The sequence below is a fragment of the Rhinolophus sinicus genome, chromosome 4, assembly GCF_057876585.1.
Source record: "Rhinolophus sinicus isolate RSI-liver-muscle chromosome 4, RSI-T2T, whole genome shotgun sequence".
NCBI lineage: Eukaryota > Metazoa > Chordata > Mammalia > Chiroptera > Rhinolophidae > Rhinolophus > Rhinolophus sinicus.
The window spans coordinates 58,717,007-58,730,315 of record NC_142504.1 but is presented as its reverse complement, the minus strand read 5'-3'; the positions used below and the strand labels follow the sequence as shown (position 1 = coordinate 58,730,315).

The 13,309-nt window shown below is 38.0% G+C and overlaps 1 protein-coding gene across 12 annotated transcripts in view; it reads right to left on the bottom strand.

The window, feature by feature from the left end:
• Positions 1–13,309, bottom strand: part of NPHP1 (nephrocystin 1) — a 53,014-nt gene that overhangs the window by 14,441 nt on the left and 25,264 nt on the right. For all 12 annotated transcript variants that reach the window (XR_012498845.2, XR_012498844.2, XM_074340504.2 and 9 more), the window contains 5 exons: positions 12,600–12,674; positions 10,194–10,304; positions 6,870–6,952; positions 4,666–4,742; positions 3,767–3,866 (listed from right to left, as the gene is read on the bottom strand). Coding sequence is in view for 10 of the 12 variants with exons in the window: in XM_074340504.2 (XP_074196605.2) it covers positions 3,767–3,866; positions 4,666–4,742; positions 6,870–6,952; positions 10,194–10,304; positions 12,600–12,674 (446 nt within the window). In the remaining 2 variants the exon portion in view is untranslated. The remainder of the gene's footprint in view (positions 1–3,766; positions 3,867–4,665; positions 4,743–6,869; positions 6,953–10,193; positions 10,305–12,599; positions 12,675–13,309) is intronic.

Genomic DNA, 13,309 nt, shown 5'->3' with positions numbered 1-13,309 from the left:
TAATACCATTGCCTCATTTATTTTTAGCAACAATAAAACGGAAGTGAAAGTAAAAAAACATGGAATGCACAAAGAAGGCAAAGGAAAATAAACAAATTTATACACACGCACACAGCCTACTTCTACAGACCACTGTTTCTTGGTATTCAGAACTCAGGCACTGGGAGTCCAAATCTAAATTCAGGGCTTTTCCTCATCAGTAGCCTTTGGACAAATCATATCAACTTAAACCCCTTTGGAAAACAGTTCCAAAATTAGAGGCAAATCGTGGTGAAACTGAAGGATCTATTTGCTCCCTCTTTCATCTCATGCTGAAGAGAGTTATCATGATTACACTGTTTCTGCAAAATGAGATTTGTGGGTAGAACTCTGTCGCTGTTTCTTTGGTAAAGGAGGTGAGTCTACATTGATTTACTGTATTTTCACAGGTCTCCTGACATCCAAGGGTACTCACGTGTACACCTGCTGGCTGGAGAGAGAGTAGTTGGAGGCCAACTAGCAAGGATCTGGGTGAAAATGGGCACTAATGTACACTCAAACTGGGCTTCCCACCCGTGGCCCTGATACCACTGTTGCATGTCCCCTGGCATAATGCAAAGAGCCTCTGTCCTTTCTCCTTCAAACAGAGAAGTTTGGGTAAACCAAAGTGAAGTTCATAAGCAAGGAAGAGTGGAAGGTTAGGAGGTACTTTTCAAGGAGAGGAGGAAGGCTGATGGTATCATTATTTGCTGCCATCTCAATCCACTGAAGATGGTGGTTCAAGGGAGAGGACACTGAGATGGATTAATCTTGCTTTAGTATCCACGTCCAGGGCATACAGGCTCAGAGCACTGATGTCTAAAAGCACCAATGTTGGTGCCTAGCCTTTCACCTGGAACCTACAGAACAACCCTCACAGCACAGCCCCTGCGCTGCAGCAACCCTGGGTCCTTTGGCTTCACTGCATCCATGGCCTGGTTTCTGTGAGATACAGCCTGAGCCTGGGCAGGGTACCCCAATACACACTTGACACTTCCAGGAGTATAGGTCCCCAGACCATACAAAGTGGAATGGCAATTTCAAGACAGCTGTCAAGTCTCTATGTGGATTCTAGAAGGAGAGAAGAGTACGTACATACCAAGACAAGGTGGGGCAGGGGAGGCCCAGGGACAGCAAGAGGCTGAGCAGAGCCCCTCAGATGTACTATTATACTGGTAGGAAGGTCTCTACTTTGAAATTACTTAGCATTTTCGATGCCTACTGCGTGCTGTAATCATACAAGTGCCCCATTTCCTGAAGTCTGGTGGGCAAGGACTCAGGAACCTTCTTTATGAGCCTGCCACACAGAGCACTCACTGCCTTAGAGGAATGGCCCACTACCTGACCTCTGCACTATCCAGTCAGATTTGATCTCTAGGATGTAAAATGTATCTGCAAATCAGTATCTGTGGTCAAAGAAACGCTATTAAGAGCTGTGCTGAAAGACATGCTGGGGAGAACTCTGGGAGGTTTATTAATAGTGGGTAGTGGAAGGTGGAGAAGAAGGAAGAATAAGGCCAAACAGGATGTGGGCTTTTCTGTTACAAAGACTGCTACTGTGCTTCTTATTTTTTAACCTTGAAAACTAACAATATTTTTAAGGAAAGATTGGCCAAAGGAATGTACAGGCTCAATGAACATCCAAGGGGAAAAAAAGCCAAGAGAATGAGTAATACCCACGAACACATTATTAATGGTTACTGAAAGATTTAAGTGTGAATACTATAATTATAAAACACATTACAGTTTTAGAGATAAGAACAAGGGATATCTAAACTAAGAGAATAACCTAGAATGAGAAAAGCAACCTTTTAGAGGGGTAGGCCAAGTTTTTATTTAGGAGGAGGAGACATATTAAAAAAGTTATTGTTAAGAGCAATGTCAAATATTACCTTACTTCTTAATAATTGCAACAATGAGCAGGTTGTGGTAGGAGAGTCCAGCTGCATCAATTTTGTCCCCGTGCCATGTTCTCCCTCCACTCCTGTCCACTGAACCCTATGTGCTTCCATATGTTCATGACACATCTCTCCAATCCTTCAAAGCCTATTTCAAATGCCCCTTGATCTTTTCAGCTACATAGCACATCTTCATTTGGACAAATTTTATGACATAGAGCACCAGCTACCTGGCACTGTATTTGCATTTATCTATACATATAATCATAACAGTAGTCAGTAGTTATAGTTCACACTTACTGTGCTTTACTGTGTGCCATGCATCATAAATATTAGCTAAGTGCTTAATATGCTTTCTTTTTTAATTAAACCTAATCTCATTACTGCTTATGGGGTTGACATTTCTACTGTGCCCATTTTAAAGATGTAGACATTGAGATCCAAGAGGTACCTGAGTAAGAAACTGATAGACCTGGGATTCTACTAGTGTAAAAGCTCTCTGAACAAAATGCAAATCAAAACCACCATGAGATACTACTACTCACTTATTGAAATGGCCAAAATAGAAAAAAACTGATAATATCAAGTGTTGTCAAGAATATGGAATAACTGGAACTCTCATACATTGCTGGTGAGAATGTAAAATGGTATATTCATTTTGGAAAATAGTTTGGCAGCTTCTTATAAAGTAAACAAATACCAGATGCCCCAGCAACCCCACTCCTAGGTGTCTACACCCATGAAAAATGAACATATATGTCCACATACAAAAAACCCATACGCAAATATTTAGAGCAGCCCATCCTTAGAAAAAACCCAGATGTCCCTAAACTAGTAACGGGATAAACATGCTATGGTACATCCTTCAAATACAATACAGGCACACGTCACTTTATTGTAAATACCGTGTTTTTTACAAATTGAAGGTTTGTGAGAACCCTCATCAAGCAAGTCTATCGGCACCATTTTTCCAACAGGTTCAAATGAGTTAGCACTTTTTACCAATATAGTATTTTTTAATTAAGGTATGTACATTGATTTTTAGAAATAATGCTATTGCACACTTAACAGTCTACAGTAGAGAGTAAACATAACTTTTATATGCACTGGGGAACCAAAAACTTTATGTGACTTGCTTTATTTTGGTATGTGCTTTATTGCAGTGGTCTGGGACTAAATCTGCAGTATCTCTGAGGTATGTACTCTTTAGAACAAAAAGAATAAACTATTAACACATGCAGTGGTATTCAAGAATCTCAAAAGCTGAGTGAAAGCCTGACTCACAAAGCTACAAACTGTATGATTTCATTTATATGACATTCTGGAAAATTTATATGAGATTCTGTTGGGAAAGAAAATAGATGAGTGGTTGCCTGGGTATAGGGCTGGGGCTGGGGTTGGGGCGTTGATGACAAAGCAGCAAAGATAACTGTTAGAGTGATGGACACATTCTCTATCGTGATTGTGGTGGTAGTTACATGACTGTATATATTTGTCAAAACTCAAAGAACTAGAAGAAGTGAATTTTGTTGTACCTAAATTATACCTCAACAAATTTAACATTAAAAAAAAAGTGCACTAAAGACAGGCTCATGCATTGGTAAGCACCACTTAGTCAGAAATTTCTATACTATTTCTGACCAAATCTATTATTTCCACTAACTAGTAAATAGAAGAGTAAGCTAATCTGAATGTTATTACTATTCCATTTCCCTCCTGATCTTTAGCAGATGATTTAATGCAGAAAAAATAACCAACAAAAGATGACCAAGCAGGAGAGGCCAAAAGCAAAAATGGTTTACACATGCTAAGTGACCCAAGTTCACCGGACAGTTAGAAGCCATACTAACCTGAGTATGTTTCTTGATCTTCTGTTCAAAGATCTCAGTTTTACTAGAAGCTGAGGCTGCCTCCTCCTCATCATCATCTGATGGAAAACACTCCCATGGGCTTAAAAAAAAGTTAATAAATATCAAAACTTTAAGTGTTGGGGACAGTGAGTACAATAAAACAAAGTATTTTACTAAAAAAATATTTTGTTATAATACAACAAAGTATTTTCAGCATCAGAGCTCACTCCTGGAGCCGCCACTACATTAGACACTTTGACAGCACTGCTGTTGCCATATTACAAAGAAAGAAAAAGGGAATTTAAAAAGCATGTCTAACTTTAGATCAAACCACCTGCATCCCAGACCCCCAATTCCTTCCTTTTCCAAGAAGGGGGGCAGCAGCAATGCTATGTGTCCTGAGTCATGAAACAAGGAGGGGCAGGTCTAAAGAACAGAGGGGGAGTTTCAATGCTATCAGGCTCTGAGCCACATGGAACAAGGACCACATCTGTCTTACTCTCCATTCTCCATTATGTAGTACAGTGCCTGGTCAGTGAACATATTAAAAAGTGCTCAGTATTTCTGGAGGACAACTTGGCATGCACATCACAACTTCAAATGTCTACACCCATTGACTAGTGATAGGCAATGTCTGAATTAGCCTAGTCTATTAATTCAGCCAAGTGTTCAATGAGAAGGAGCAAATGCAGCCTCCTCATGCTTCCTCATTTCCTACAGTAGAGTCTCACAGGTGCTATCAAGAAAATACTCAAATAAAATGATCAATATTTTAATATGGAATGACATGTTTTTAGTGTGAATTTATTATTTACATATTACAATATAGCTATCTTCTCTGATGGCTCTTCTGTTTGATATCTAAAGAGAGGAAGGAAAGCAACCTGTAAGAGCTATACCTCTTCTGGACACTGAACGGTCCACTTCAACACCTTTTTCATAAGGGGTGCCGCCATTCAGGAAGAGCTCATAAGTCCTACAAAAGAAGGGTATGCTATGACGCAGAACTGTGATGGATATTTTGAAACACAGATAAATTTGCAGACATTTTATTTGCGTTTCATTGGTAAACAAGAATGAAAGCTGTTGATCCTTTACTGAGGTAAATAAAGTTGCGGCGTTTCTTAACTACAGAGGATGCCAAAAAATGTATACACATTTTAAGAAAGGAAAACTGTATTAAAAATTGTAATAATATATACCGATAATAAAAGATGAATACAAGTTCACGTTTGACTTCTGCAATTACAAGAGGTGCTCAAAGTGGTTACCATCAGCATCCAGATACTTCTGATTACGGTGAACTACTGCTTGAGCAACGTTGACCAAAGTGTCCACTTGTATACATTATGTTGGTGCCCCCAGTATTAACTGCAGAAATATATTCTTCCACATTAAAATGAGAAAGAGTAATTGATGTCATTAAAGTATTTTGACTCTAATAACTTTTTAAAATGTATTTTTTAAATGTCTTGAACCACCATTGGAAATGAAGCCATTATGAATTTATATTATTTTTTAAATTAAAACATGCAGATTGTTGTAAAAAGTTTGAATGGCATAGAAATAATAAGCAAAAAATGAAAACTCCCTCCCCAACACTCCCACCCCCACCACCCACTGCCCTGTTTGGTAGCCCCTTGTCCTATCTTTTTCTATGCAAATACAAATAAATACATACACACAGTAAGTCCCAAAACAAACAGATTTTCTTTTAAAGATGTGAATTTCCAAAGTGTATAAAGCAGACGGTAAAAGGCCTCTTTCATCCTACTGCACCAGCTCCCCACTCCTGCTTCTGGGGGCGACCTCTGGGAACAGTTTACATAAAACTACCCACAGATGCATAAACACAGTTTTTCATGAACAAAAGTAGAGTCACAGTATACATACTATTCTGCAACTTGCTTTTTTCACATAATATATGTTGGAAATGTTTCTGTATCAATACACAAGCCTCCACCTCATAAAAAAAATAGCTATGACTTCACTTTAGGAAAGATTGAGTAGACACAGCTTTCCTTCTCACTAAGTACTGCTAAAAACCCTGAACATTACTAAAAATAACTCCCTCCTCAAATCTTAAGAAGCCCGGGCTTCTACATCTACAGGGTGGAATGAGGAGTGGGTAATAAAGTATCCCTCTCCCTCCTGGGTGACGTCAGAGGACTGGTGTGGCCATGACTTTCACCTCTGTGTTGTGGTAAGGAGGTCCTGTTCACTCCTGTGGTATCAATAAAGGTGGAGGGGGAGCATTATCTGAATTAAACCTTTGGGATTAGGCTATTGTAACCCTCCCCATTTTAAAGTTGGGGAAAAGTGAGGCTTGGAAACGTTAAAGAACCTGCCTGCAGGTACGCAGAGTGGGGACTACAGCTCTGAATTTTATCATTGCAAATCTGAGATCTCTGCCATCACCATCTTGCTGACATCCCATTTGTGTCTTAATTTCTTGTTTATATCCTAGACTTAGATTTCTGTGTGTGCCCATTTAAAAATTTAGATTGTCTTTTTCTCAATTTTGGAGAGCTCTTTTTATATTAGGATATATTGCAAATATTTGCTACCAGTCTACCTTTTGGTCTTCAGTTTTAAATTTGTTTACAGTGGCTGCCAGGACAATTTCAATGTATCACTTACAGAAAAGTGGGGTTACAGAGGACCTAGACCCTGGACTTAGCTTTCCTTCTCTTTGGAGAGAATGCGGCTCTATTTCAGCACTGTGAAATGTGTTTTTCCCATAGGAAATTACTGAAAGGTCATTCTCAGCAAACAGCTGGTGCAAACATGTTTTAAAAGCCTCTTTCTACATGTGTTGCTTCTTCCTCCCTAGGATAAAACTGTACATGCTGTTTTCACATATTACTTATAAAAAACATTAAAATAAACATTAAAAGCCCTCTCCCCAAAAGTTATTGAAATACTAATAGAACATACGTTCTATAAATCTAAGGTATCTAGAGTCTAAAAAATGAATTTCTGTTAGGTTGGCGCAAAAGCAATTGCAGTTTTTAGAATTATTTTTAACATTCTAAACCGCAATTACTTTTGCACCAACCTAGTACAAAATTACCCGTTTGGAAGGAATACATAGCCAACTTACTTTGCTGGAATAGGAATTCCACTGGCATCAAAAAGTTTAAGAAACACCCAGCCACAACTTAATTCTCCTCTTTCACCAGTTGACTAGGAAATAAAAAATTAGATGAAACTTAATGTCTGAAACAATCAAATTTATAAGTATATACCAGGTCATTTTAAAGGAACAAAATTAATATTCACCTTGAGAACTAAAAAATTCTTCACAAGAAAATCAAGTGAAACAGCGGAGTCCCTTTGTATTCGTAGGCCACATGGTAAAGTGAAAATCCCATCATGTTAAATTGCTTTTGAAAAGCCCTAGACCTGATGTGGCAAATGTTGAATGGTATATGTGATGGAATGAGCTCAAATTACATCAATAGCACAGGAGATCATTAAGCCTTGTCTCACTGAAATGTAGAATGAGCTAGTTAAATCATTCAAGGGTCTTTCTGCTCAGAACTTTATCCTACTGTCAACTGTCAGAGGCTACTGGGGCTCACTTAGGGGACCTGCTCATCTCCTGTCCTACTCAAGCGCAACACATATGTATGAATTTGCCTTAAAGAACTGAAAGGATGGTGTAATACCATTAATGTAAGAATAGTGGGCTCTCAGGTTACCATGAGGCCAAGTATATATACTACACCTTTCAAGCTATTAGAATATGGAGGTATATAATTACTATAACAGACCCACACCCACCAGCTCAATAGTTTATATGACATCCAAGTTTCTGGTGTTCCCTTTATAAAAAATCACCATTCTGCCAGGTCCCTTAATTAGAATCCTCATACAAGGTTAGGACAGAGGGAAACCACTATGGCGGAATGTCACAGAGCATCTTCTGTCACTTTCTGTAAAGTCCTATCCTTTGTACATCTTCATTCTTTACAAGCACTGGAGGTCACTCAAGCTATAAATGTAAACAAATACATTTTTTATTTTATTTTAAATTTTTATCCTGCCTAAAATCCCCCCCGTTTTTTATTGTTATGAGAACCTCACTTTCCCCCACCCCAGCCAGAGAGAGAAGGGCAATATGCCCAGCTAAAACACGCTTTCTCTTCAGATTCCTTTTCAGCTAGTTGTGGCCATATGTCTCTTCTAATCCTAGCTATTGAGACACAGATGAAAACTTCTGACTGGGACTCAGGAAAATCATTTTAATGGGAATAGATTGGTTTGTTATGCTTGTTTTACCTTCTAAACTCTTGGTCATGTTTAAGATTATAGAACATTATGCTAAGTGAAATAAGTCAGTGAAACCACAAGATTGCCATGGGGATACAAAAGACAGTTTGGGGAATATAATCAATAATGTTATAAACATTTTGTAGGGTATCGGATGGGTACTAGTCTTATTACGGCACTTCGTGGGCAGTGTAGATGCCTGACCACTGCAGCATACACCTGAAGCTGAAGCTGAATAATACTGAACATCAATTTTTTTTATATATATATATATATATATATATATATATATATATATATATATATATATATACACACACACACACACACACACACACACACACACACACACATATATATTCATAAGATGTGGAGTACACATCTGTGCTTATTCACAAGGAATAGAGTCAATGGAATTGTAACAGCTATATACGATGTCAGAGGGGTAGTAGATTGGGGGAGAGGAGGTTATCACTTTGTGAGGGGTATAAATCTCTATACCCCTGAAACTAATTCAAAAAAGATTATAGGTAATAGTTGTTGAATTGTGGTGTACTTTCTCTAGTCATAAATTGTATATTATCTTCAGATAAGCTTTAGAACAGTGGCTCTGTTGCCACTGTTTAGTTTCAGTATATTTTCAGCTTACATCCAATTTGAGGTTGTTTTTCTTCTTTGAAAGAGGTTTTTTGTTTATTTTTGTTTTTGTTTTGTCAAAATCACTAGAGAACAGTAAGCTTTTCTGGTGTTGCTCAGTAATGTATCTTTTTTTTTTTCTTTTTACCTTTGACCCCCTTTACCCATTTCTCCCACCTCCGCCCACCCCTGATGATCACCAATCTGTTCTCTGCATCTATCTATGAGCTTGTTTTGTTTTGTTTTTAGATCCCACATATAAGTGAGATGATATGGTATTTGTCTTCCTCTGATTTATTTCACTTAGCATAATACTCTCTAGGTCCATCCATGTTGTCACAAATGGCAAGGTTTCCTTCTTTTTTATGGCTGAATAATATTCCATTGTATATATGTACCACTTCTCCCTTATCTATTCACTCATTGATGGACACTTAGGTTGCTTCCATATCTTGGTTATTGTGGATAATGCTGCAATCAACATAGGGGTGCCTAAGTCTTTTTTAACACGTTGCGTACGGATCATGAGAATCTGTTTTTTTCTCAGCCATGCGTTAAGGACGGATAACGAGAATTTCAGAAGATTGGGCAGAGAGCAGTGAGAGGCCAAGACAGGGAGGTGAGACGAGTGGCGATAGGGAACCAGCTGTGAAAGTGCCTACACAGCGGGCCCCCAAGGAAGACAATCCGGCCAGGCTCTCGGGAGATTTGGCCACGCATCATCTGCAGCCCATAGTGGGAAGAGGAAAGAAAAAATATCACACACGGTGTGTAAAGTGTGCGCATCAAAAAAAGTGAGAAGTGAAACTCGGTACATATGCAATTTTTGCCGTGTCCCACTGCACAAAGGAAGCTGCTTTCTGCAGTATCACACCAGGAGGGATTACTAACATCATAGGTGAGTAAATCCTAAAAAATTCCATAGAAAAATAATAAATGACATAGAAGCATTTACGCTTTAAAGAGAAGAGTGCATTTTAAAGTAGTTTCTTTTAAAAACCTGCCGGAACAGAGGGGTATGAGGGATTTAAACCCTGCCTTACGCAACGTGTTTAATTAGTGTTTTTGTTTTCTTCAGATAAACACAAAGAAGTAGAATTGCTGGATCATATGGTAGTGATATTTTAATTTTTTCAGGAACCTCCATACTGTTTTTCATAGTGGCTGCACCGGTTTACATTCCCACCAACAGTGGACGAAGGTTTCCTTTTCTCTACATCCTCACCAATACTTGTTATTTCTTGTCTTTTTGATAATCATATGGGATGATATTTTGTTATTTTTATTTGCATTTCTCTGGTGATTAGTGATGTTGAGCATCTTCTACACTTTAATTTCAAATGCTACTGAAAAAGCAGGACTATATGTAAATTAGAATCACTGCCATTCTCATACCTCAAGGATTAAAATTCTGTTAAACATAAAAATCTCAATTATTTTACTTGTGGATACAGGCATAAAAAATAACTTCCCTTTTAAATGATAAATTAGAAAGCTTTTCTTTCAACCAACATACATTGCGAATATAAGAAATTCCAAGTTCAAATAATATTCCAAGATCTGGAGATAAAGAATTAGACCTGAGGAAACAATCGCCATCAAGCAAGCAGGGTAAGATGCCAGTAACCTGAAACAATAAGAAAATAAAGTTACTAATAAAAATTTAAATTGGGAAGGAGGTTTCAGCTCCATTCACCTGTAAATGGTTTATGCCTTTGCATCATAGTAACGATATGTTAAAGGAAACAAAAAGCAGATGAATTGGACTCATCTACATCAATTATTTAAAATTTAAAAATTTAACTTTGTGTTAAAGGGAAATACCTTTACCTTCACTTACCCTTTGCTTAGAGGAGAGGCTAATGTGAAACAAATAGTTTACCTACCTGAGTCTCCAGAGGTAGACAAAAACATTCGCATATGTAAGATATTTGTATTAACCATTGATTGTTCGTTGTAAGCAGAATTTAAATTAAAGACTTAATACAAACATTGGTCAACTTTCCTAAGGTGTGCCTTGTGAATTTCCCTTTCCCTTCCTGTTTGCTCATTCCATTCCCTCTCCCTGCACAACCACATCCTTCTTTCCTGCCTATACAATTCCACTCACCCTTCAAGGGCTAGTTTCTCTTCTAGAAAACCTTCCTGAGCCTATAATTAATTTCATCCTCCTCTGTGCTTCCACAACACTTGGAGCCCCATAACAGTTACATTCTGCCTTTGTGATAATTATCAACAGTGCTACACAGGGCTACACTAAGGACTAAATGAGATAATGCACATGGTTAGCACTCCATAGAGATATTGTTATTATATATGTTTCTTCTCTATAACCATGTAAATTCCTATAATACCTAGGAAGGGCAACTCGCACCTAGCAACTGCTTAATTTCATTCAACAAAGTAACATATACTTATTATTTATCCTTCCAAAAAGTTCATCTTTATATTTGGGAAAACATTAGAAAATTCTGCCCTAAACACTTCATATACACAGAGATGCCACATCAGAATTGTGAAGTGTTGTGCTTAAACATAAGCAGTAAGGTACTTAGAAGACCACAATGGACTTTCAGGAGTTGTACTCTAGACATGTATGGATACACAAAGCACACAAGCATAGTGGCTGGGCCTTCTCCATATCCAGTGCCCTCTCACTGAAACTCTGTCTTGCTTTAAGATCTTTTGAAGCCATAAAAGGAAGTTTATGAAGCTTCTCAGGGTGCAGTGACACATGGGAGCTAGTGTGGCAGAAGAGTAAATATTAAAGCAATGAAAACTTGGAGGAAGAAAAAAATAAAGTAAAATAAACTACAGACAACTAATCTTATCAAAAGAACATAAATATCTCCATCTTCATGGCCCCTATGTAGTACTGATTCAGAGGCTTGAAAACACCAAAACTTACTCCAGTTCTTCTTGTTCCAGTCTTGGCAGTCCCTTGGTGTGATGTACCAGTCCCCTAGACATCACCCTTGATTTCATCTAAGGAAAGTAGAGCTCTCACTAACACAGTTGGGGATTTCACTTTTGAAAAACACTTCCTAAGTGTTATCTTTTTGTTTTCATTTTCCATCAGAGGGCATTTTCTAGAATTGAACCCTGAAATCCATTAAATGAGATGATTAATAGATCCCTTTAACTCTGGTGAGTCAGAATCATGAGTAATTTTTATCAAAGTTATCAAAGAACAATACATAATCTAAAGATTCAAAAATGACCCTATAGGGGCCGGCCCGGTGGCTCAGGCGGTTAGAGCTCCGTGCTCCTAACTCCAAAGGCTGCCGGTTCGATTCCCACATGGGCTAGTGGGTTCTCAACCACAAGGTTGCCAGTTCAATTCCTTGAATCCCGCAAGGGATGGTGGGCAGCGCCCCCTGCAACTAAAATTGAACACGGCACCTTGAGCTGAGCTGCCGCTGAGCTCCCGGTGGCTCAGTTGGTTGGAGTATGTCCTCTCAACCACAAGGTTGCCGGTTCAACTCCCGCAAGGGATGGTGGGCTGTGCCCCCTGCAACTAGCAATGGCAACTGGACCTGGAGCTGAGCTGCGCCCTCCACAACTAAGACTGAAAGGACAACAACTTGAAGCTGAACGGCACCTTCCACAACTAAGATTGAAAGTACAACTTGACTTGGAAAAAAGTCCTGGAAGTACACACTGTTCCCCAATAAAGTCCTGTTCCCCTTCCCCAATAAAATCTTTAAAAAAAACAAACAAAAAAAAAAAACAAAAAAAACTTCCATCTTCCCTTTAAAAAAAAAAAAATTAAAAAAATTAAAAAATGACCCTATATATTCTGTGCTAAACATATGTTATTTCATAAATACACTTTGACAGCCTCACCTTAGAAATTAATTGCATAACATTTAACAGGTAAAAGAAGTTCATATTCATTTCATTCACTGAGCAGATGACTCACCTGGGGAGAAAAGGTCCATGTTCTGGGTTTTTTAGGTTGCCATGTGGCTCTGACTGTATGAATGTTGCTTAGGACCTGAAATGAGATTTTCCCATTTGAAATCATATAGAAAGCACTCTGAAACATCACCACTTTCATGCCACAAACAGTTAAAAGTGGCTATACTGGGTAGAACAGAGAAAGAAGGGGTCTTTCACTTCTTTGAGCAATTCTGTAACTTCTTTTTCTTTTAACATCAAGTACATACATAACTTTTAAAATGATTAACAAAAAACAAGTGTTTACAGCACTTGTTTATAAAACAATGACAGAATTAATAAAATGAATTCAGACTCAGATCACTATATTAAGTGAAATATTTAATATCTGAGATAGATTTACCAGAAAACTAGGTAAAATTTCAGGAATAAACGACCTTTTAAGAAATGTGACCCATAAGAGCACCTTACCCTGCCCCTAAGACAGACAATGCTAACAGCTCAGATACATGATTCAGTTTTCTTCAAATCTCTAGGCCTGTAAGTTATATTCTTCCTGAAATCTCTTATAAAGTACTACAGCAAGAAGTTAATCCTACAATATATACAAAACAACGAAACACAAAAGGAGCAAAAACTATAAAGAAGAGTTCAGATTCTATCAAGTCATCGTCAAAATTGACATCTTCCAAAGTAACAGATATACAATTTTTATTCTTCATAAAAATATTT